Raw genomic sequence first — 26856 nt, forward strand, 5'->3', positions numbered from 1 at the left:
ATAAGTCAAATTTTTTTCAATACTTTTAAAGTAATAAAGAAAAACACAATGAAGTTGTCTATTTCTAATTTGGGCCATACAATTGGAAAATACATACACTAAAATGTTACCACATAAAAATATCATAATCAATACGTACACCATCAAATTCTATTAGAAATTCAGTTTTTAGACGTCTGCTAGCATCATGTTCTCCTTCTCTTCTTTCACACAAAAGGCTATCAACTTCATCTAGAGGAAATACAAGGATGAAACTTTAATTAAAACACAAGCTACATGAGTTATCTGAGATTAACCTAGTTTATTATTTAGGTTTTTAATATAATGTATCCTACTCAATTTGTTGGATAGTCTTTAACCTTGTGCTTTTTTAAAACTTTTTACTTCTGCAACTATACTTCAATAAAAATTTTAGAAAACTTTTTACTTCTGAATAATCTTTCCTATCATTCCCTCACATTTGGGAGAAGGAAATTTTATAAATGTTCAACTAAGCTGTTGGAAGACATGTTCTTACCTATAAAAATTATGGAAGGTTGAAGTTCTCGAGCCACGGCAAAAAGAGCTCTCACCAATTTCTCTCCTTCTCCCACCTAAAATAAGGCATTGTACACTGTTAAACCCATAAAATGCAAGATTGTTCCTTCCACTATAATTTCACTACTGAAAATCTAGCACCTAGGAATTTAACTTCTCTTTCTTTACAGCAACCAAAGATTTGGTTTAAAGAACAGGGGTGAGGGGGGTTATTGATTGTTCCTTATAATATTAGTAAATAGACTACTTATTTATTATTTAAGAGAATCTGGTGAGTACTTTAAAAAAACAAAATATATCTCTGTCTTGTTTCACTATGCATTCCTAAGACTTGAGATTGGGGTGTAACTACTGAGAAGAGGGAACACCAGAGGACAGAGGGATGCAGTAATATTCATTAGGCTGCAGGGTGTATTTATAGAAGCAAGTAAATTGGAACGTGCTCCAAAATCACTGCAGATGGTGATTGAAGCCATGAAATGAAAAGACGCTTACTCCTTGGAAGGAAAGTTATGACCAACCTAGACAGCATATTAAACAGCAGAGACATTACTTTGTCAACAAAGGTCCGTCTAGTCAAGGCTATGGTTTTTTCAGTGGTCATGTACGGATGTGAGAGTTGGACTATAAAGAAAGCTGAGCACCAAAGAATTGATGCTTTTGAACTGTGGTGTTGGAGAAGACTCTTGAGAGTCCCTTGGACTGCAAGGAGATCCAGCCAGTCCATCCTAAAAGAGATCAGTCCTGGGTGTTAATTGGAAGGACTGATGTTGAAGCTGAAACTTCAATACTTTGGTTACCTGATGTGAAGAGCCGACTCATTGGAAAAGACCCTGATCCTGGGAAAGATTGAGGGCAGGAGGAGAAGGGGACAAAAGAGGATGAGATGGTTGGATGGCATCACCGACTCAATGGACATGAGTTTGGGTGGACTCTGGGAGTTGGTGATGGACAGGGAGGCCTGGTGTGCTGCGGTTCATGGGGTCGCAAAGAGTCGGACACGACTGAGCGACTGAACTGAACTCCTAAACAAAACTTGCTCTACTAAAAACATCTTGAAAATCCATTCTCACAATACCACTGTCAATAAATGTCAAAGCATTTCTAGGTAGTCCAGGTGGTCTATGAACACTCCTTAAGACATTATCAGGGGCTTGAACACTATACTAAAGCCATTCTACACACCAAAGCATCTATGCTTCGAAAGGGTCATGAGGTTTGCAGTAATCTACTACAAAAAATACTTTGTCCTCTAGGTGGCATCTATTATTTCTATTGATAATTAAATTAAAAAAAAAAAAAAGGAAAAGCCTCAGATTTAAATTCTGCAAAACAAATATTCTCAGAGCCAGAAGGAACCGCAACAGATCACCTCTTATGACTTCAACATTGTAAGATTTCCCTGGTGATCCAGTAGGTGAGTCCACCTCTCAGTGCAGGGAACCTGGGTTCAAACCCTGATCTGGGAAGATCCCACATGCTGTGGGAACAACTAAGCCTGAGGGGCACAGCTACGAGCCCGTGCTCCGCAACGAGAGAAGCCACCACCATGGGAAGCCTGTGCCTCCCAACAAGAGAGCAGTGCCTGCTCACCACAACTAGAGAAAGCCTGCACGCGTCAATGAAGACCCAGCCTAGTCAAAAATAAGCAAATACATTTAAAAAAAAAAGCCACTTTATAAAGGAAGTAAAACCTAAAGTGATACTTTCTTAAGGCCAGTTCTGTATCTAAGTTAGGCTGGCATCCCCATCTCCTAACTTCCAGGACAGTGTTCTCTGCTCTGGTATGTGCATAATATAGGTAGCCTCCTGTAACAACAGTTTTACTTGTAAAATTTCACACAGGAAACAGAACTTAACTAGGAAAAGTATCACTATATAGTTACTTTTAATTACTTTACAAAACTGAGACCTCTGCCACTACCTGATCTTGTACTTCTAGCCTCCAAATTTCTATTGTTCAAGCCAGCTAGTCTGTGGTAGTTTAATACACAACCCCAACAAACAAATCTCACAGAAAAATTTCACTTTTAAACGAGCCTAACAAATGCACGTAACTTTCTACTTTGAAGAGTAAAAAATGGATATTTAAATAATATGTAAGTAATAGATATAAAACTCATAGAAAAACATCTTTGTGTAATGTTATTGCCATTTATTCTTAACACAGTAACATTTAGACAGTAACTTAAAGCATGACAATACTGGAAAAAGAACACTCACATATTTTGAAGTTAAACTTGCAGCACTTATATTAAAGAAGGTTGCATTAGATTCTGCAGCTACTGCTTTAGCCTTTAAAAATCAGAAGGGTAAATATATTAGTTCAATTGCTTTAAAAAGGTAACCACATGTGATCAACTTAACTTCTAGAAAACATTTCCTAAAAACATAAGGTATGACACAATTTTCAACAAATAGCAATCAATGTATTTCCTGCTCAGCAATGAGGAAAAGGTGCAGGAGGAGCTGTGCTTCTTCTCACTCTCCTTTCTCTAAGAGAGATGTCAAAGGGACAGGTTGAAAAAAAAAAAGAAGGTTGTGTTATTCTCTTCCCAGTTATAGAAGATAACTGGTTAGAGAAAGATAAACAGCTAAAGGAAAAAGTTACTCTTTCTCTATTTAGTTTCCCTGTAGCAGAGTCATGCAGGAAAAGAGGTATTCAGATCCTAGCAAAAACTTCTGGCAAAATGATACAGAAAAAACAATCAGTATGTCAGTTATGCCTCAATTAGAAAAAAAGAAAGGGAGAAATCTGTATCAGGCTGATTATTTTATTTAAATAAACCTGCTAAAAAAGAAAAAAAAAATCAGAGATTAGGAAGATACTCAATATAGTAAGGTAAGCTCTTCCAGGGCAAAATTTTAATATTTAACTTGGGAAAACAATGAAAATTACACTGTTCCCAGCATCAAACTATACTGGAGATAACATACATGGCTTTTCCCCTATCTTCATCAGTAAGAACTAGCTTAAAACCTGGGAGTCCCTGGCGGTTCAGTGGTTAGTACTGAGTGCTTTCACTCCCATGACCCTGGATTCAACCCTGATCTGAAAACTAAGATCCCGTGAGATGTGCAGTGTGGGCGGAGGGGAGGGACGGAGACGGAGAAGGTATATAACACAAAAAGCAAATCATAAATAACAGATTCAGTGACAATGAAATGCTTCTTTTATTCATATTATACTCTTAATATCTCAATAGAACATACCAATTTCAAAAGAATTCTTACCAGCATTGTTTTCCCATTTCCAGGTGGACCAAAGAGTAACAAGCCTCTGGCAGGAGCCCTAAGCCCTGTGAACAACTTAAAAATACATACTTTAGTTCACAACTGTGATTCTGGAGACACTTTTTCCAGACATATTGAGTATTAATTGTGATTTAAAAAGTATTATTTGTTATCAGTAGCATCCTCCCAAAGAGAGTTGCCCAGAGCTCTAAAGAGAACATATAATCAATAAATTACTATAATTACCAAAAACAGAAGAAAACAAAGGGAAATAAAACCAAATTCCTATTGATCAAATTTGAAAGCAACTGAGCTTCCCTGGTGGTCCGGTGGTTAAGAATCCGCCTGCCGATGCAGGGGACACAAGTTCAGACACAAGTCTGGGAAGACGCCACAGGCTGTGAGGCCACTGCCTGAGAAGCGCAACTCCTGAGCCCGCCGGCTGCAACTGCTGACCCTGTGCGCCCCAGAGCCCGTGCCCCACGGCAGGGGGCCGCCACCACGAGATGCCCGTGCCCCACGGCAGGGGGCCGCCACCACGAGATGCCCGTGCCCCACGGCAGGGGGCCTCCACCACGAGATGCCCGTGCCCCACGGCAGGGGGCCGCCACCACGAGATGCCCGTGCTCCACAACCAGAGAGTAGTCCCCGCACACTACAACCAGAAAGCCCCCTCGTGCAGCAACGGAGACCCAGTATGGCCAAGATAAAAATTAAACACATTTTTAAAATACAGTTAAAAAACAAAGCAGGCTGATTAAACAAGACATACTGAACAAAGAAAGTTTCTCCACTTCTTTTAGAAATCTCACCAAAATAACAGTAAATGAATGAAAAAAGAAATAAATCTTCAAAAAAAAAATTACAAAAGGAAACAGAGGACACAAATTTTGTAGATGGTAAATTGATAAAGTGTGGTAAATTATTTAATGGAGTTGAGGGAGCTAAACCTAAGCGCCTGCTTGTGAAGTGATACACAGATACCAGGAGCAAGCTGACATGAACAAAAACCCATGGAAAAGCTCTGGAATTGGAGGAATCAGGTATGGGAGAAAGCACTTGTAAGGCAGTTGGCCAAAAACAGGGAACTGACTGAAAGCCTGTGTGAGGAACCACGGAAACCACGTTCCTGCCCAGACCAAGAGCACGCGGCGGGCACTGCTCTTCCACAACAAAAGGAGGCAGATGCTTTCTTCTCTAGACACATTAAACCATAGTTGCCAAGCGCAAGGACACCAGGCAGGGCAGGCATGAAGGGTGAAGACCCACCTGATAACATTTTACTGAACAGTCAAAGTGTATGTACTTTTAAGCTGAACCATATGAAGTAACTGATATTCAACTTAGAGACAAAATTTTATTTGAGTGGGCTCAGGTTTACAGAAAATTTAATGGAAAGAACAGTTTCCATGTAACTCCTCACCTCCCCCACTTCCCCTATTATTAACATCTTGCATTGGTATGGTACATTTAATACAGCTGATGAATACTGATACATTATTATTAAGGTAACTTCATGGTTTACATTAGGGTCCACTATTTGTGTCAAATATTTACATTAGTTTCACATAGAACAGTTTCACTACCCTAAAAACTACCTTCTCCACCGTCTATTTAACCTTCCCGTCCTCCCCATGAATGCTTGGCAACCACTGATCTTTTTACTGTCTCCATAGTAATTCTAGTTGGAATAATACAGTATTAGCCTTTTAAGATTGTCTTGACTTAGCAATATGTACTTAATGTTCCTCTGTGTATTTTCACGGATTGATAGCTCATTTCTTTTTAGTGCTGAATAATATTTCATTATTACAGATATACCATAGCTTGCTTATACATTTAACTACTGAAAACCATCGTGAATGAACAAAGGTTAAAGTATTTGCTTTAAGTAATTCTGAGAAAAAATTAACTCAAGAATGTATTTTTAATATTATTTATCTCCTTCAAGCCACTTTTAGTGTTCATTAACTTAATTACTGTTGTTGAGAAGGACTTAAAAATAGCTGAGAAAAGAAGTGAAAGGAAAAGAAGAAAATGAAAGCTATATCCATATGAATGTAGTTACATCATGAAGTCAAGTGGACTTAGGAGGCAACACTAAGAACAAAGTTAGTCGAAGTGACAGAATTCAGTTGAGCTATTTCAAATCCTAAAAGATGATGCTGTTAAAGTGCTGCACTCAATACGCCAGCAAATATGGAAAATTCAGCAGTGGCCACAGGACTGGAAAAGGTCAGTGTTCATTCCAATCCCAAAGGGCAATGCCAAAGAATGTTCAAAGTACCGCACTACTGCACTCACTTCATATGATAGCAAGGTAATGCTCAAAAATCCTTCAAGCTAGCTTTCAACAGTATGTGAACCGAGAACTTCCAGATATACAGGCTGGATTTAGAAAATGCAGAGGAACCCGAGATCTAATTGCCAACGTCCATTAGATTATGGAAAAAGCAAGGCTATTCCAGAAAAACACCTACTTCTGCTTCACTGACTATGCTAAAGCCTTTGACTGTGTGGATCACAAAAAACTGTGGAAGATTCTTAATGAGATGGGAATACCAAACCACCTTAACCTACCTTCTGAGAAATCTGTATGCAGATCAAGAAGCAACAGTTAGAACTGGACACAGAACAATGGACTGGTTCAAAATTGGGGAAGGAGTACGTCAAGGCTATATACTGTCATGCTGCTTATTTAACTTACATGCAGAGTACATCATGCAAAATGCTGGGCTAGGTGAAGCACAAGTCAAAATCAAGATTGCTGGGAGAAATATCAATAACCTCACATATGCAGATGACACCACCCTAATAGCAGAAAGCGAAGAGGAAACGAAGAGCCTCTTGATGAAGGTGAAAGAGGAGAGTGAAAAAAGCCGGCTTCAAACTCAACATTCAAAAACTAAGATCATGGCATTGGGTCCCATCACTTCATGGGCAAATAGATGGCGAAACAATGGAATCAGTAACAGACTTTATTTTCTTGGGCTCCAAAACCACTGTAGATGGTGACTGCAGCCATGAAATTAAAAGACGCTTGCTCCTTGGAAGAGACGCTATGACAAACCTAGACAGTATATTAAAAAGCAGAGACATTACTTTGCCAACAACAGTCTGTATAGTAAAAACTATGGTTTTTCCAATATACAGATGTGAGAGCTGGACCATAAATAAGGCTGAGCACTGAAAAATTGATGCTTTTGAACTGTGGTGTTGGAGAAGACTCTTGAAAGTCCCTTGGACTGCAAGCAGATCTAACCAGTCTAATCTATAATCCTATATGAAATCAATCCTGAATATTCATGGGAAGGACTGATGCTGAAGCTCTAGCACTCTGGCCACCAGATGTGAAGAACTGACTCACTGGAAAAGACCCTGATGCTGGGAAAGACTGAAGGCAGGAGGAGTAGGGGATGACAAAGGTCGAGATGGGTGGATGGCATCACTGACTCAATGGACATGAGTTTGAACAAACTCTGGAAGATGGTGAAGGACAGGAAAGCCTGGTGTACTGTAGTCCACGGCGTCGAAAAGAGTCAGACGTAACTGAGTGACTGAACAAAAACAAAACTTAATTATGCTTCCGTGTTTTTATTTTTTATTTTTTTGCTTCCGTGTTTTTAAGATGAAATAAAAATTCTAGCACTGTAAAAAAATGAATAAATTCATCATGATGCCTGTCATACCCAACTTTCCAATCTAGCCTAACAATGTCCCCATTGTGATCCATGCAAGCTCCCCACTGTGGAGAATTAAGACTAAAGCTGATCTGTTGCACAATAAAGGTGCTTTATGAAATAAACTCTGACCCATGATCCATTTTACAGTCTACTGTGAAAAGATGAGCTAGGACAATCATATTCTCTTTCTTGGGAATCTTAACAAGAATTATAAAAATGTTCAAATTGGCAGGTGCAGAGATAAAGAGACAAATGGTCCAAATCCTGAGATCGGGCTCTACCTCAGATGCTGTTCCTCCTCAAGTTCCAATTTAGTACGTTTACTAAGGCTTCTGCCCCGCCCAAGCCTAGGTTATTCAACTTTTTGAAATCCCAGTTTTTTCAAATAGTATGGTCCTACCATGGAAATATTCCTAAACGTAAATTCATATGCTGTTTGACCTTACTCTCCACTTTAGATGTGCTCCTTAAAGTTAAGCATAGAGCAGAAGCTGAATGACTTCTAACACAGTTCAGATATTTCCTTACTATCTTTACAATTTTAGAAATATTTTTGTATCTTAAGAAGCACATCATTAATAATAAAGCCCAGACTTGAGACTGATCCACCACTTAACTAAAATGTAGAGAAAGAAATTTAGGTCTCAGGACTAGTTTCTCTGGCAACAAATGGACTAAATGACTGCTAAGATCCTTTTCAGGTCTACGGTTGCATGAATCCTTTCAACAAGCATTTTTTGGTCAATACTCAGTCTGCTGCATTTACTACTCTTATATATAACCCTAGGGAAAAAGTTAGCCCAAAATACAAACCATCGTATGTTTCCTCAAAGTGTGGCCTGAGGTGGTAGAAGAGACAAATGTGGCTACTATAAAGACAAATGCTTTCCACCTTAATAATTTATTTTATTGAGTATTAAGAATATTCAATTAGTATATTAAACCAGTGATTTCCTGCACACTGCTTCTTAGAATGAGCAAGAGGTAAAAGAAAGCAGAATCAACAAATAATAAATTTCAGTATAGTTGGTACTCACAAGTTACAAACACCATGAAGGTAGTACGAGAATGAGAGAGACTACAGAAAAATTGGGCTACACAACCTTTACACGTTCGTGTAAGAGTGTATTCACAATACCGTGCCACATAACATCTATGTTCACAAGATTTTGTAAACGAGTCCACAAAGACTTGAAAGCTCAGGAGGAAGAGAAATAGCTGGCCCAGACTGGATCCTCAGATTTATTTTTTGCAATTTTTTCAGAACAACATCAAATATGAAATCTGTGAATTGTGAAGATCCAAAACAATGCCAAATATGGAAAATTAAATATTTATTATCAACTGCAAGATTACCTAACTTCTTCAGTGAGTTAAAAAATATGGGATGGAAGGTTAGGCCCCTATCCATCACTTACCAGCTCTTCACTTACTTTGATAACTTAATATCTTCAAAATAATTCTTTTAAATAACTTTATCTTAATTTCTCTTTTCTCCAGTATGATTTCTGTGTCTTAATTTTAAATCTCTCTTACCTTAATATAAAATTATTGCCTGTTACCTATTTTTCCTATAAACTTAATTACAAATGGATTGGCAATTAGTTACCATTATCGTCAATCTCCTCTCCAGTATAGTCAACATCAATTGCTAATGATTTTTCCTTTAAAAAAAAAAAATCAAACCTACTGTTAAATGAATTAATCACTCTAGTGTAGCTCATTATTTACTGATACTATGGATTCAGTAATGGATGATGCTATAAAAAAATGACAATATAAAGTCCTTACCTCAGGCCTCAGAGAAGGAAGAATAACAATTTCTTGCAATGCTTGTTTTGCCAGCTCTTGACCAGCTATATCATCAAATTTAACAGCTGTTCCACTAAGAAACAGAATTTCAGTTAACTACACACAGAAATATTCTTCAGTTACTGTAATATTAATTTTAAACTCTAAGTAATGTAGACATTTTTATGTTAACTAAGAGTGAAACTATAGTTAAATCAGTAAAGCAATGGCTTCTCATTTACAGTAATTGAAAACCATCATAAAAATTAAATATGTAAATTAGACAAGGTAGTTATTATCCATTTTACTTATGATATATTTTGACAATAAAAAATGTTTAAACTCCATAAAACACTTTAGATGGCAATACTTACTTGTCCACAATTTCATTCATTATAAGGTTAGCAAGGTTGCTGTCCACATTCCTAAAATTCTTCAAGTCTTTCTTTTTACGAGCAGCAGTTGTAGGGGTAGAAGGTTTATTTGTTCTACTTGTTTTTGGTGTACTCTTGGAAGGACACAAAATTTTGATGTGAAAACACAACATAATGTTTGCAACTTTCACATGTGAGTTAACTTTAATGTTCACAGAATTAAAGGGATAAAAGTAGCAAAAAATGGACATAAAAATCCCCAAATTGTATATTTACTCTAAGATAAAATGGCATTCTCTATAGAACTACATTTGGCATGAAGTGGATTTATAGAAGATTTTATCCAGAGAGATTTACTTACTATGAAATAAAAAGGCTCTCTATGACAACACACTCACATAATTTTGATATTTGTTAGAACTGTAACAAAACTCTATGTATGTTTAATGTTATAAAACATTTATGTACATTTACATAATTATACAAAAACAAATTTAAAATGACCTATAGGGAATTTCCTGGCGGTCTAGTGCTTGGAACTCCCTGCTTTCACTGCTGAAGGCCTGGGTTCAGTTCCTGGTTCAGGAACTGATATGGTAAGCCACACTTCATGGCACAGTCAAATAAAGAAATAAAATAAAATTAGGGAAAAAAAGACTGGATAAAGAATACATAAAACAGACTGGATAAAGAAACTTACTGCTAAAAACACCTAGTTAGAGAGATTTCTTTCAAAGATAATAGAGAAAAAAAAAAAAGATTTGCTTCTTAGTAGCAAGTTGCCTCTGCTACTTAGATTTTATTTTTTATTCTTTTTACTTTATTTTTAAAAATTCTGTTTATTTACTGTTTGGCAGTACTGGGTTTTCACTGCAGCATGTAGTATCTTTTAGTTGCAGCATGCAGGATCTAGATCCCTAACCAGGGATCAAACCTAGGTCCCCTGGCTTGGCAGTGCAGAGATTTAGCCACTGGACCACCAGGGAAGTTCCTACTTAGATTTTTATAAATCTAAATTTAAAAAAAGAAAAGAAATCATTCAACTTTGTGGAAACTTATCAATTCTCTTAGGGTATTACAAAGTACTTATAATAAATTTAAGCAAGCATTATCATGTTAAAAATTTTGTTTGCAACAGCATAGCAACTGAAGTTACTGTCTCAAAATACCTTATGCGTGGCAGCTGCAGAACCAGGTCCTTGTCTCACTCCAGAAACCATGGATAAACCACTGCAACTAGGTGCTCTATGGTGGCCTGAAAGACCTGTGGGTCCAGTTTTCATAACTGTTTTTGAACGAGGCAGTGAATTACTAGCATGTGTTAACGGATCTTTTCTTTTTGGAACAGCTCCACTTTCTATCAAGGCAAAAATAAAGTCATCATGGTCAGAAAATTCTGGTTAAACATTACAAAAGTTAATGTAAGGACCAGTACAAATTTGAAAGCTAATAACATTATTTTTATTTCAGCAGTATCTCAAAATAAGACTTCAGTCAGAATATATACTAAAGTGTTCATAACGATTGTTACTGGGTGTGGACAAGATTATGAGTATTTAGCCTTTTCCTTTTCCTAGTGTATAATTTTCTTTTAAGAAATATGTACTTGTCATAAAAAGAAATAACTATTTGTGGGGGCAGGAGGAGGATACAAAAAAGGTACCAAGAAAATAAAGCTGCCAAAATTTTTTTCTTTTTTGTTTTGTTTTATTTAAAAGCTGCCAAAAATTAAAGAAACAAAATGTAGTAAAGGCACTAGGGGTGCCTTTAGGCTGTATGGGGGTGGGGGTGGGGACAAATAGCACATCATTCCAAACTTTTAAGACTACAAAACAGAATGAAAATACAATCTGTGCCACCAGATGAGTTTTAACAGGTAATTTTAATTTAAAGAGTAAAAAGCTGTGGTTAATATGCCAAGTATTTCGTGCTATATCTATGTTACCTGCCAATGCAAGGAGACACAGGAGATGTGGGTTCCATCCCTGGGTCGGGAAGACTACTCATTCAGTATTCCTGCCTAGAGAATCCTATGGTCAGAGGACCCTAGCAGGCTACAGTCCAAGGGGTGGCAAAGAGTCAGACATGACTGGGCATGCATGTGTGCACATATAAATAAACAAGTATAAGATATTTTCTATTAAGACTAAAAGGTCACATGACCTACCTACTCTGCTCTTCTACATCAATTATACATTTTAAATGTTCAAATCTCACGGCTTCTAAATAATATTTTCATATACTACATAACAAACATCAGTTTATTAACAGCAATGTTCACTGTTAAATCAGTCAGCAAATGGAGTAGCCTAGAGAAAAGACTAGCTTAAAGACAAAAGCCTTATCGTTGCTTTGTCATAATATCCCTTAATACGGCTTAAGGAAACTCCAAACAAGGGAACTTGCTTCCAGTGTAGGGGGCATTGGTTTAATCCCTGATTGGGAAACTAAGATCCCACATGCCACACAGTGCGGTGAAAAAAATAAAAAAATGTTTAAAGTACAGTAAAATAACCAAGGGTTCTTTTCCAATAAAAAAAACACAACGTTCTGTACCATTTGTTCAAGGAACTAAAGGATAATGACTCTACAGGAAAAACCAGGAAAGCAATCCAGAAGAGAATGACAATTAAAAGCCAAAGTGTGAATAAAAGCAAGATGTGTCTAGGGTGGTAAGTATTTATCACTCATTTCAAGCAGAAAAAAGGAGACTGGAGAAGAATTTCTACAAACAGAAAATGTACAGTCCTAAGATTATAAATGGATAAGGTTTTTACAAGGAACTGTGACGATGATAGCAGGCTTCTCATAAAAATAACAAAGATCAGCAGGCAACTGAGTTTGCTCAAAATGCTGGAGGAAAAAACAATGTTGATTTTCATCTATTCGATATTCGGGTGAACAGCCAAGTAAGAATGAGGGTATTTGCAGACACCAGGCTGAGAGAGTTTACTATCTACAAAACTTCATTAAAAGAAATATTAAAGCAGGTCTTTTAGTTAAAAAGCACAGAAAAGAGCAAGAACCTATAATGTGAAGCTAGAGAGCAAGGAAAAAAAAAAAAAATCAGACAGCTTGAGGGGAGGAAAAATGGAAATTGAGTTACAGATGTAGAAAGCAGACTTGTCCTCACCAGGCGGTAGGGGCGGGGAGGGATAAACAGAGACTGGGACTGACGCATACACACTGCTATGTATAAAGGAGACAGCTAATGAGAACTTAGTACGCAGCGTAGCGAACTCCATTCAATGTTCTGTAACGGCCTATACGGAAAAAGGATCTAAAAAAGAGTGGATATGTGTATAACTGATCCACTATGCTGCACACCTGGACCTAATATAATATTGTAGATCAGTTCCATATAAATGATTTAAATAAAAGTTTTAAATAAAAATTTAAAAAACAAGAAATCTTTAAACTTTTTATTACATATGCATGTAGAAAGCAGTTTTCTTATGGTCTCTACTGCAAGTTTTCCATTACAATTTGAACAAAGTAATATTTACTTTAATAAAGTTTAAGCACTGGACATAGAACTAATTCTTAAAAAGTTACCAATAAAACTAGACAAGATGTCAGAGAACCTAGGAAATGAAGATTCCTTCCACCCAAACAAAACAAGACAAAAAAACATACAATTTTCTAAAGGAGCTGATGTGATGCTCAAAGCTTATGGAGAACAAATTTAACTCATAGTAAATAATAGTACTCTAATGTTTCTCCTCACTGTGTGAACTCAGCTTCAAACTTTTTCCAACAGGGGTTATGATTAAATACTCATTCATTGTATAAAAGAAATGTATATGCATTGAAAACTGGTATATGATCAAAAAATTAAAATTACTGTCTCAAAAAACACTGGTTTATAAAAACCCTGGTATAGGTACCCATAGGAAAAAACACCAAAGCTCAAAATAAAATAGAAACAAAAGAACATCTTAATAATTTAGGAAAACGAACCTTCACATTTTATCATCTCAAAACTTGGAGGCTGTAAAATATGCAAATATAACATGTTGAGAATCTCTACACCTATTTGTTACATGTTTACATACCATGAATGACAAGGATGCTGTATTTTCTACACAGCCCTGTGCAAACAAAAACCAATCGAATCTATCACTGTAAAATGAAGTCAGCATTATCAGGTTAATAAGCAGGACTCTACTTTGCATGCAAGCTTTATTATTTGACATGTTAGTTAACCTAAACCCACCTGACTGGAGATGTCCATTACGGCATGTCAAGTTAGTACTGTCATTATAGACGTCCGTTTGTGACTTGGAAAATTGCAAACTTGGTTGCAGCTTCTCTATGCAACAGAGGGGGGTGTAAAAAAGAAAAAAATAAACAAACAGGGAACAACATAATAAAAAATGTTTATGTGAAAATTAAAAATGATTCAAGGTGTTAAAAAGTTATATAGCGAAGGATTTTGCATTTATATAAAATTATCTTTAACATAACTAATTAGCAAAAAACTCAGACATTAAAATAGCAACAGAAATAAACAAGTGAATGACTATGTTCAAAATATGCATTATTCAGGTCTGGTAACCCGAGGCAATTCTATAACACTACTATCACCAGTAAACATTTCCTGAATATCTAATACATCCAAATCATTGTATTTGGAGAACAGGATAGAGTTAGAAAGAGAACATCAAGAAGACTTTACAGAGAAATGGGCTGTGAGTTGGCTAGGATCTGGAAAGATTTAAAAAAAAAAAGACATCTCATCAGCAAAAAAGAAATGCAATAAAGCAGAAAGGAATAAGCAAGCTGCAGAACTGTGTGTACAGTACCCTATCACTTATTTAAACACACATGTATATTTGTATATATAAAAATTCTCTCTGAAAAACACCCAGAGAAACTGGTAAATACTAGCTGCCTCTGGGGAGGGGAAATGAGTAGCTGGAACATAGTATGGGATGGATGCTTTTCCAACTTCTCAAAATTTCTGGCATGTGCATATAGTATCTATTTTTAAATTAATCAAAGATTTTACAGGATTATTTCAACCCTACCCCTACCCTCCCAGTTCAAATAACAATGTAATCCTCTCAAGATCTGGCTCTCTATATCTAGGACCTGAACCCCAGAGTGTAGCGGTTTGAACTTTCTCGCCACCCTACGTCACGGCTGCCCTCTTTTCCCAGTCAAGTCACCCCATATTGCTAACTGATGACCACCTTGCTCCACCACTCATTCACTAGTATGAACTTGCTTCAGCATCAGTTTTCCAAGGGTCTCAAGGATTAAATAAAGTAATACATAAAGGACCTACCTGGGCTTCATTTATATGGGTGAAATTTTGACCATATTTATTTTATTTAAATACTCCAAGTTATCATTACTGATTCTTTTATCTATTTATTTATTTTTATTTACTTATTTGGCTCTGCAGGATCTTAGCTGCGGCATGTGAACTCTTAGTTGAGGCATGTGGGATCCAGTTCCCTGACCAGGGACTGAACCCAAGCCCTCCTCATTGGGAGCACAGAGTCTTAGCCACCGAACTGCCAGGGACATCTCTCATTACTGATTCTCATCTCCAGTACTAAGAAGTCAACGAAGCGTAGCACATATATACTAACTCTCTTAAACTTTCACTTCTAAGGTCAGACAAGCAGGCGCTATGCTTGGTTTATGGCACACACACACACACACACACACACACACACACACACACACACACACACGCACGCACGCCTTTGGGACAGGTTAAATAGCAGCTACCCTCTCTGCACAAAGCACAAAGCTTTTGTATCCTAGAACTGGTTGATACAATATACCTTGGAGCCCTTTTATTGTTGTTAGTTAACAGATAGGTCATCTGATTTTTCTCAAAGATAATACCCTTCAAATCACCATATTGAGAAAGAAACTATTTGTGTTGGTAAAGACATACATTAGAAAAAACTGATTTGTAAATGTCTTATTTATCAATTAACACTCTCTTCAACATTCTCTTCAATGTTAACAAAAAGGTCAGGTAAACATTTATTATATAGCAAAAAGAAACAGAAACAAATCCTTAGTTCTGATAACAAAGAATAAAAAAACCACAGAACTTGTTTGTAGGGTTTACATTTACATGTGTGAAAATGCACACATATACAATAGCAGGACACACTGATGCGGATCTGTTCCAGTTCATTTTTTTTTTTTTTTAAGAAAGTAAACTTAGTTTAATGCTTCCTTTTAAAATGACTAAAGGTCATACAGATTAACCACTGATGTAACATAAAACAAGTCACCTTGCTTCTTGATCCCCTTCATGGGCAACCCCCACATAATCATCTCAGTGATCTACTTAGAAAGGAAATCTTACCACGTAACTGGTGGACTTAAAACCCTTTAGCAGCCTCCTGCTGCCCACAGATCGGCACTGAAGCTCCTTGACGTGACCAGCAAGGTCTGCCACGACCTGTCTGCCAACACTTCTCATGCCTGAGCAATCCCAAATTCACATCTCCATCAGCACCATGGTTTGCCTGGTCCCTCAGTCTATGTTCATGCTGTTAGTTCCTCCCGGAATATCCTTACTCCCAAACATTAATAACTTTTATGTATCTTTTTAAAACGCCACTTCAGGTTTTACTTCTTCCACAAAGACTTCTCAGACATGTGTTTTCCCATCTCCACAAAATACATATGTATCTCCATCCTGCAGTGATGATTTATCTATTTATGCCTCCTCCACTATATCAACAAGAGCCTTAAACAGAAGAATATTTCATCCAATCTATTGGTAAATCTGTTTGCTCAACCTTCAAATACAATACTAATTCACCTGATGGTTACTGCTGGTATCACCCTAGTCCAAGACTCCATTTTCCCCCTGGCTTACCATAACAGTTGTCTTATTTATACTCTTGCAACATCACAACCAGGGATCCTTTTTATACTGAGGTCAAATGATGTTAGCCCTTTCCTAAAAATCCTTATAACTGCACCCCCACTTCACACGTGGTAAAAGCTCAAATCTTCACAGTGCCCTCTAAAGCCCTGCCTGTTGTCCAGACCCTCCCCTCCCCACCTCCACCATCAGCTCTTTGATCTCTACTATATTCTCCTTGCTCCGGCGCACTGGTCTCTGCTCTGTGCTCAGTCGTGTCCAACTCTTTGCCACCCCATGGACTGTAGCCTGCCAGGCTCCTCTGTCCATGAGGATTCTCCAGGCAGGAATACTGGAGTGGGTTGCCATTTCCTTCTCAAGGGGGTCTTCCCAACCCAGAGATTGAACCCAGGTCTCCTGCATTGCAGGCGGGTTCTTTACCGTCTGAGTCCAGGGAAACTCAAACATGTCAGATGTATTTTCTTAAGACTTTGCATCAGCTCTTACTTCTCCATAGACATTCTTCTCCCAGGCACTTGCAAGATTAACTGATGTCAGCTTCTCAAAGAGGCATACCCTGACCATCCTATTTAAAGCTAAAAATTCAGACCACCTCCCATCTACTCCTAAACCCTTGTACTGTATTTTATGCTTTCTTTTCTCCATGTATTTATCACCATCTAACACATGGTATAACTTGTTTATTCTGTATGTCTACTGCCTACTGTCATTATTCCTCCTGCTAGAACATAAACTCTATGACACAGGGATCCTTGTCTATATCCTATTACAATATGATAAGCACCCAATAAGTATTTCCCAAGTTAAGAAATAAATTGTTTATATCCCTTGGCACTGTATCTGGTACAGAGTAAGGATTCAATAACTGGACACTGAATAAAGCTAAATTTTTTTAAAAGGGCAACTGCCAAGTATACCAAGAAGCCAGTGCCAAAATCACCTTTCTGTTTATAGCAGGTTTTACACTTAACCTTTGCTCTAAGTTCACTTTGACTAAGTTAAAGATATATAACACATAGGAACTCTTCCCCATCTCTATCAGAGAAGATATATCCTCTCAAACCAGTCTGTATGGGGAACTCCCAATATCATTCTCCATCCTAATTGGATACCTATCAGCCATCCCACCTCTGAAAAGCTCCATTTTTTAAATAGCACACGATACTCAAATACACTCTATTGTGCACTTTTGCACACTTCATCTTTACTGTCTTTTGTATATAACTCCCAGACATTCTGCGTTCTCAGAAGACAGGAATATGTTGATGATGTCTTTTATTCCACCCTCTCATTTTTAAAGTAATGTCTTTCATGAATGGACATATCATATTTTTGATAATAGACAACAACAGCATTCAAATATTAATTCTATTAATACCTAGCTTCATGTTATATTATTATATATCCTTTATGTCCATTCTTCTAATAACACACAAAAAAATTACAAAGCTGCATTTAAAGACAGGTCTACAAACTGATGAGCTGCTTCTAATGTTTTACCATATCACAACTTACAATAAAAGATTAAAAACCAGCTATTGTTCAATTTGAAACAGGTTATAAAATGTTCCATAATCAAACAATCTACATCACATATATTGATACTCTGTATATATACTACAAGGTGTTACAGCTAAAACACATAGAAGGGACCAATTAGAACAACTAGGTAACTATTTTACCACAACAACCTTTGATATACTGTAACACAGTAACCCTCACTTAAGAAGGCGAACCCTGTCAGCCACAGGAGTCAGGGGAACACTGTCTTGTTAGCTATCTGAAAACAGTAAGGGCTTCTTTTTCAACAATGTGGGGGAAAAATTTATAAACACAACAGACCATGTAAGAATGAATGGATGAATGACTGAATGAGTAAAATACAAATATATATATATCTACTCAAAAGCAGGGGTGGTGATTACACACAGGTAAGGAGATGAACAAAACCCAGCATTTCTGAGCACTTGCTTACTCAACAATTCATTGGTCACAAATATAGTGAGACAATAATTATCTATCAGCCTCATGTTACAAATGAAATAAAAAAAGACTGAGACATGCTAAATAACTTATCACAGTCGCAGAGCAACAAGTAAAGTCTGCCTGTTTGCCAAGTTTCTATACTATCTATACCACTTCAAGCTATGGTAGAACCAACCATCCAAGAAGGGTGGGTTTTAGTTCCCCTTTGTTTGAAAGGTAGATTTACCGTAACATATTTTTAAAGCCTATACCATCAAATAGAAAATGAGAAGTTTCTCATTATAGTCCTTTTCCAACTGATAAACACAGAAAGAATGACAATTACAATGTCACTGGGCACAAATCATCAACTGCTACTAACATCATTAAGAACTACTGATGGATAAACACAAAACCACCTATCAAGCAGTCTTATCATTAAGAAATAAAAAGCTACTTTCAATCCAATTAAGGCTCTATATTCATATCAATTTATAGGGAGGACACAAATATATTAAAAGATAACATGAATACACATGCAGCAAAATACAGACTATAGGAAAAACTATGTGGCAAAGATTTGGTTCATAAATAAATTGCAAGAAAAAGAAAAAAACAGATGTGTATCTTAAAAAAGACATATAGTATGGATCTGCTTGAGATCTGGATTCAAACAATTAAATTATAAAAAATATAGTAGCAGTTATTAAATTATGAGATACTGACTGCATAGTATGTATTAAATCAAGAAACTGACCTTCTTCGGCTATTACTTTCACGTTTGTTACTAAAAGAACTATTTTTTTAGGTGTGATAATGGTATTTTGGCAATTTTTTACCCCCGGTGGTCATGTCCATGACCCCATTTAATACAGCTTCCTCAGAAGGAGGAATCATTACCTTCATTACCCATAATGAAATGAGTTTTCTTTTTGAAGGTTCCAAGTACAAAGTGAAAAATACAAATGGTACACAGGAGATAAGGGAAGAAGGGAAACATAAGAAGGTACATTCTTCTTCTCACTTTGGGAATTTCATTTTTAAAGCATCTTTATCTTTTGAGATACAATATAAGATATTTATAAATAAAATAAAAAGATATCAAGAAATAGTTTCAAAATAGTAATATGAAGCTGGGGGAAGTGGGCAGGGATATAAACTGGGGTTTACAAACATTTTTTGTAAAGAGCCAGAGAGTAAATATTAAAATATTTTCAAAAGTTATATATTAAGAGGCTTTGCAGGCTACATGATCTCTGTATCAACTCCTCAATTCTGTCACTGCAGCACAAAAGCAATCAGATATTATACAAAGAAATGAGAGTAGCTTTGTGCCAACTTATAAAAACAGGCAGTGAACTGACCTGAGTCCACAGGCTATAGTTTGCCAATCTTGAATCAAGGCCAATGATAAACTGATAATTACCAAAGTTGAGTGGTAGATAATTAGTTCAATATGTTCTTTTCTGTATTTTAGAAATTTTCATGAGTTTAAAAAAAGACTAGAACACATTTTCAAGTGTGTTCTCGTGTGATCATTGATCCAGTGTGATCACTGATTTATTTCTAACTACATTTAGAATTTCACTAAACACAGATTTCAAATGCATCTCATTGCAGTTACACAATTCATTAATTGATACCTAATAGTTGTAAACGGTCCTTGGCCATAACTAAATTAGTCATCATTTTAGCTTGAAGGCGTCTAGCTCTTTCACACTGTTCGCCTGAAAGAAAAAGCAGAAAAAAATAATTAAAATATCTATATTTACCTACTAATACTGCTTCAAGATAAGTTATCATAACAACTAATCTCAAGAGAAGTCATTGTCTTTATAAAGAAATTAAGAAAATATCATTTTCAAATAATATCTTTAAAAAAATCAGTTATAGTTCCTTATGATATTATCAGACTTAGTGTGGTATTTCATGGATTTCATGGGTGATGAGACATATTTTTTCCCCTACATTTAAAAATCTCTGAAGTTGGGAAGTGTTTTAACACCAGTGCCAACCTACTAATGCTATCAGCCAGACTGCAGTCACAACACAGCTTATCACTGCCTCTGCATAAAAAAATTTGGTTATGGATATTAATATTTATATTACAGCTATATCTAAATAAGATCAAGACGGCAAATTGAATAAGGTTAAAATTCAAATTCTATGTGATAAGAAGAGAATGTGTTAATAGTTTAACTGACATTTTTTTCTCAGTGGTACATTCGAAAGCATCTTCAATTCAATGAAATATTTTTCTCATAACTAACTCATTTTCTTTGACCTCTTCTTCTACACATTTGACAAAAAATAGTAAATATATTTTGTACATAATTTATAAAGTGATGCTCATAAACTCATGAAAGTCTCCAAGACCCAACCTCCCATGTTTACTTGTTCTGCTCTCTCATATATAGGAGACCAGTAGCTAGAGAAATAGTCAAAATAAAAAGGAGACAGAAAAAATCATGGTAAATATTGAACACATTGTAGTTATAGGAGATTACCTGATATAAATTACAGAATCAGTCAGCCAGATAAAATATCTATTGGGTGGATTGATCCCTAAGGCTAAGATTCTTAGCCCATGTATTATAATTTCTGCTTCTGAATTTATTAGAGCTATGATAGCCAAAGTACTTTACTTATTTAATAGTGTGACATATCACAAATATTCACATACAGTATTTAAGAATTCAGGTTTTGAAGCCAGACTGCCTGAGTTCAAATCCTGACTCTACCTCTTCATGCCTATGAGACCTCAGGCAAGTTACTTAACTTCTTCCCACTTAAGTTTTTAATCTGAAAAATAAGAATAACAGTAGCAGCTTCAGAGTGTAGGGCTGTGGTGAAATTAAAAGAGATGATAAGTATGAAGCACATAAAATGATGCTTCGGTACACAGTGTGTGTGCAAAAATTGTTTTCTATATATTTAACGACAATATTAGACTCTGATTTTTAATTTGATGTGACAGAAAAGATGAAAAATAACAACTTTCATTTCAAAAGGTCATGTGTAAATCAAAAAAACATTACATCTCATATTCTAACATGCAGTCAAGCATTACCCACAGTGCAAAAGGGGGATCTGTGGATTAACTACTCCTTCCCTGTCTTGACAGCGAGGAAAGGATGAGGTTTCAAAGACAGGGCTACAAATAGGGTTAAAATATCATGAATCATTGGTTCCAGGGAGGACACAAGTAATATACTATTTTTTATCTTACTGCTATAGGCAATCAAGTTTAAGCATATTTCATCATAACTTCATTTTTAGCACAGGTAATAAAGCATTAACTGTAAGTCTAGAAAGATTAACAGTAACATTTAAAAATCTGTTAAATACTTTTATTTAGATAAACATATCTGAAATCAGGGCAATCATGTGAATATAATTTGGGATGTAAATTATGTACTAAATAAATGTAAATACAACCTTACCTTGTCCTGTAACTACGACAGCTATTCCTTTTTCTAGTTCTTCAATACCTTTCTTATACCATTCCACAGCTTGGTCCTTTTGTCCTACTTTAAAATAAAAATAATAATTTGTATAAATCACATGTGTGTCTGTGTGCATGCGCTAACTTGCTTTAGTCGGGTCTGACTCTGTGTGACCCCACGGACTGTAGCACACCAGCCTCCTCTGTCCATGGGCTTCTCCAGGCAAGAATACTGAGGTGACTTGCCATTTCCTTCTGCAGGAGATCTTCCTGAACCAGAGGATCTGGGAAGATCTGCGTCTCCTGGACTGCAGACAGATTCTCTACTGTCTGAGCCACCAGGGAAGCCGAACCTAAGAATACACTAAACATTTCCGAAAGCGTGCTCTTTTCAGGAGATACACAGGAAAAAAAAGGCGGGGGGGGGTTGTGATCAAGTAAGCTTGAAAACTGTTACTCTGTGACTTCTTAGTCCTTTAGCATCCTAATGAATAAGTGGCTCTGCAAGAGAGGAATACATAGTCAATGTTTCTCAGTTTCAGAGCGGAGAGTCTTTTGTTGTTTATTATCTCATGATATTAATGCTTAAAACCACTGTAATAGCGTGTTAGGGAAATAAACTTGACTCCTCAAGATTTTACTTTAGATAAATGGTTTTTAAAATATATACTGTTAGAAAACATAAACATGATTTCAATAATAATGAGAAAAAATAAGCACTGTTTAACCTAACTGTATTCAAATATGATGTAACATGTTCATTGTTGGGCGATCCTTTCAAGAGTTAGTTTTTATTTAACAAATGACAGTACCATGAGAACTGGCATGAAAGGTCGCAAGTGTGGCCATTTAGTAACACATTTCTATTTTCTCTGAAACATGACATTTATTCTTGATTCAAAATTAAGCTCCAAAAGGACCTAAAAATTCAGCATGATCAAAATATGTGTAGAGTATTTCTTTAAAGTGGTAACAAGTATATGCAAATTTCATTGGTTTTTAAAATTAATTTCTTGGTCCTTAGAATCTGCAACACCTCATAAGTGGCTAATACAGAGACACAGTAAAGCAAAGGTGGAAATCATCCATAAGAACTGCTTTTCGTTTTTCCCAACTCATGTCCCTATTTAATTAAAAATTCCCATGCTATTCTTCAATATAATTTGAAATGTCATCATCAATAAAATACTAGGACTCTCTTGATAACAAAGAATAGATGAAGTCTTATTAAAAACATCACACACAATAACTAAGAAATGCTGCTGGGCCTCGCTGGTGGCTCAGTGGTGGGGAATCCCTCTGCCAGTTTAGGAGACACGGGTTTGATCCCTGACCCAGGAAGGTCCCACCTGCTGTGGAGCAACTAAGCCTGTAGCCACAGCTACTGAGCCTGTGTTCGAGAGCTCAGAAGCCTCAGCAACTGAGCCCAAGAGATGCAACTCCTGAAGCCCAGGCACCTAAACCCCGAGCTTCACAAGAGGAGCCTCCGCAGCGAGAAGTCCGCGCACCACACCTAGCGCGTGGCCCCCACTCACCGCAGCTAGAGAAAGGCCTGCTCAAGAATGAAGACCCAGTACAGCCATAAATAAGTCAAACACTTTTCAAAAAAAGAAACGCTGTCCCCTTATCAGTGTGTACCTCCGACCACCTGCCTCCGCCCACTCTCAAGTAAATCACTAACTAGATTCGGCCCCTCAGGGTACTTCCTTACTTAGGATGGTGCCATTAGTATTTTACAGTGCCTGATCCAGAATAAGTGCTCGATAAGTACTTGATAATGACACATGAAGAAATTATTAAGCACTTAAGTCAATTCAAACTATGTAGATGCTTACTTTCCAGGTTTTTGTTAAAAGAATCTGTTTACATTTTTAGTTTTATAATTTAAAAAAGCAGCAAATGACAAAAATCAGTAAAATAGCATTTGCATTCTGAGTGGTAGGAATATTGATAATAATGTCACATTTGCTTTAGAATTTTAAAAATAAAGTGCAATTTAACAGATACAACAGAAAAGTTCTTTGTTGCTCCTCTTCCCATTTCCATGCTCCTTTCCTTCCCAGAAATTAATATTACTGAGTGCCTATCTTACTTGCACATTTTTTCTATTGTTCCTATTTTATTTCTATCACTTTAATTTAAACATATACATTGTTTCTGAGATCTATGTGACTATATAGAGATCCCGTTCATTTATTTTGACTTCTGTATAGTATCCTATCCTATAGTTTAACTATTTCCTATGAAAAGATATGTAGGTTTCCAGTTTTCCAGTATTTCAAATAATGTTAGAGTAAACAGTCTTGTACCTGTCCCTTTATATACATGTGTCAGTTTCTCTAGAGTATATACACATATGCTTAAGAAGTAGAATTGATGAGTCACAGGTTCATCACATACTCTCCACTAACCGGAAATCAACAAAATGGTTTTTGAAAGTGCTTATACCAATTTATATTCCTATTAACAGTGTATGACTGTTCTCACTGGCAACATCTGAACAAAATCTTTTAAGAAATTTTACCACATTACACAGAGGCAAGTGAAATGACTAATTCTGTACAAATAAACTCACATGCTCAATAATTACTCAATTACCTAATAGTCTTTGGTTAATAGGAAGTTGATTTACTGCCTTATTTGAATCTCGGATGTCAGTATGATAGTAGAAAATGAAAATGCATAGATTATCTCTTATCTAAAAGCACAAGACCACTGGAGAAAGGAGAGATGTATAAATCAATGGGACAGAAATACAGAAATAGACCCATACAGACATTACTGATCTGACTTTGACAAAGATGACAAGGTAATTCAAAGGAGAAAGAACTTTTTAAAAAAAACGACATTGGAATAACAGGTATCTATAAGCAAAAAAACTTCACATGACATACAAAAATTAACTTAAAATGGGTTATAGACCTAAATGTAAAACCTAAAAATATAAAATTTATAAAAGAAAACAGACAAAATTCTTTGTGATCTTGGCTTTAGGCCAATTACAAACCTTAACAAGAAAAATTGATAAACCAGACTTCATAAAAATTAAAAGCTCCTGCCCGTCAAAAGACAGAGTTGACAATATAAAGACAAGCCACAAACCGACAGGGAGAAAATATTTGCAAACAATATGTCTAATAAAGGTCTTGTAACCAGAATATATACAGAACTCTTACAATGATATTTTAAAGTCATTAAAAAATAGTGTGCAAAAGATCAAAACATACACTTTACCAAAGAAAAGAGCACAAGAAATGATGTTCCACATCATTAGCTATTAGGGAACTACAAAACTATAAGATTTTAATTTTGAATGGGAAAAATTACAAGACAAAGTATAATGAATTTCTCATACATTTGCAGCAGTGACTACAAAATCAAATGGCCATTTTGGAAGAGTCTGGAAGTTCCTCACAACATTAACATATTCTTACCACGTGATTTAGCTCTTCTTCTACATATTTACCCTAAAAAATTAAAACATCAAAGACCTGTACATGAATGTTCACCAACTTTATTCATAAGAGCTAAAAACTGGAAAAAACCCAGATGTCCATCGTCTCGTGAACAGATTAACAAATTAGGGTGCAACCATACACAGAATACTACTCAGCAATAAAAAGGAACAAAATACTGATGCATGTAGGAACAGAGATGAATCTCAAAACATGCTAAGTGAAAAGAGCCTGACATAGAGGCTACACACCGCATGACGCCACCTACAGGACAAGCTCCAGTGACAGAGCAGACTGCTGATGGCCAGTGGCTGAGGGGAGGGCAAAGGGGCCTAGAAAGAGACCCAAGGGGGCTTCTGCGGCGACAGAACATTCCACAGGCTGACTGTAGTGACAGTTTACACAACTGTTTGTCAAAACTCACTGAACTACACAGATCCCTAAAAAAGGCAAGCTTTACTGTATGTAAATTATACCTCAATAATTAAAAGTGCAATACTCTAACATTTAGATACAAGAACAATTATTCTGAGTTGGATAGTAATACCAGAGCTAAAACTGTGATTGCAAGAATAAGATTAGAAAAGAAAAACTAGAAAAAATATTTTAAAAACATCCATTTGAAGGGATCAGAGAGTTTTCAAAACAGTGAACATTACCAAAATTTGGAAGGAGAGATCATTTTAGGCCCATCAGGATGGTTATTTTGAAAATTACCAAAACATGAAAAAGAGAAACGCTAAAGAGCTGAGTCTACCATCTGGGGCACGTCTCTGCTTTAAGTGAAGTGAAAGTCGCTCAGCCGTATCTGACTCTTTAAGATCCCATGGACTGTAGCCTGCTGGGCTTCTCTGTCCAAGGAATTCTCCAGGCAAGAACACTGGAGTGGGTAGTTGTTCCCTTCTCCAGGGGATCTCCCCAACCCAGGGACTGAACCCAAGTCTCCTGCATTGCAGGCGGATTCTTTACCAGCTGAGTCACCAGAGAGGCCCAAGAACACTGGAGCGGATAGCCTAGCCCTTCGCCAGATCCTCCAGACCCGGGAATCAAACCAGGGTCTTCCACATTTGCAGGCAGATTCTTTACTAGCTGAGCTACCGGGGAAGCCTGTCATCAATTCTGAATGCGAATGTGACCAGACTCGTGGAACTAAGTTGACAAAAAATGAATTCCAGGGCATGCCCAGGAGAATTAGTGGCAAAGATTCCTAGATTTTGATTGGGCCTTTACATCAATGAAAAAGGCTAGCTTGCATACAGACTGACACCAACACTCAAATCACTTAAATCCCTTAAGTTAGGGGAATCTACAGCCTATAACCTTCGATGACCACCCTACTGACTAAATTTTTTATATATATTTTTCTTTTTGGACACGTCACACAGCTTGTAGGATTTTAGTTCCCCAACCAGTGACTGAACTCAGGTCCCGGCAATGAAAGCATCAAGTCCCATCCATGGAACCGCCAGGGAATTCCCCCTTTTGACTAAATCACGGCAGAAAATTC

The 26856-nt window shown here is 36.6% G+C and overlaps 1 protein-coding gene across 4 annotated transcripts in view; it reads right to left on the reverse strand.

Annotated features, from left to right (window-relative positions):
* Positions 1-26856, reverse strand: part of SPAST (spastin) — a 50413-nt gene that overhangs the window by 13290 nt on the left and 10267 nt on the right. Inside the window, exons 2-11 of one of the 4 annotated variants that reach the window (XM_061155648.1) lie at positions 21893-21976; positions 20093-20176; positions 13836-13931; positions 10789-10976; positions 9620-9753; positions 9246-9339; positions 3772-3846; positions 2761-2832; positions 518-593; positions 140-231 (exon numbers count right to left, since the gene is read on the reverse strand). In XM_061155648.1, coding sequence (XP_061011631.1) covers positions 140-231; positions 518-593; positions 2761-2832; positions 3772-3846; positions 9246-9339; positions 9620-9753; positions 10789-10976; positions 13836-13931; positions 20093-20176; positions 21893-21976 — 995 coding nt within the window. Of the gene's footprint in view, positions 1-139; positions 232-517; positions 594-2760; positions 2833-3771; positions 3847-9245; positions 9340-9619; positions 9754-10788; positions 10977-13835; positions 13932-20092; positions 20177-21892; positions 21980-26856 lie in introns of all 4 variants that reach the window. The other 3 variants (XM_061155647.1, XM_061155650.1, XM_061155649.1) reach the window with 3 other exon arrangements.

This window comes from Dama dama, chromosome 11, assembly GCF_033118175.1.
Source record: "Dama dama isolate Ldn47 chromosome 11, ASM3311817v1, whole genome shotgun sequence".
NCBI classification, from domain to species: domain Eukaryota; kingdom Metazoa; phylum Chordata; class Mammalia; order Artiodactyla; family Cervidae; genus Dama; species Dama dama.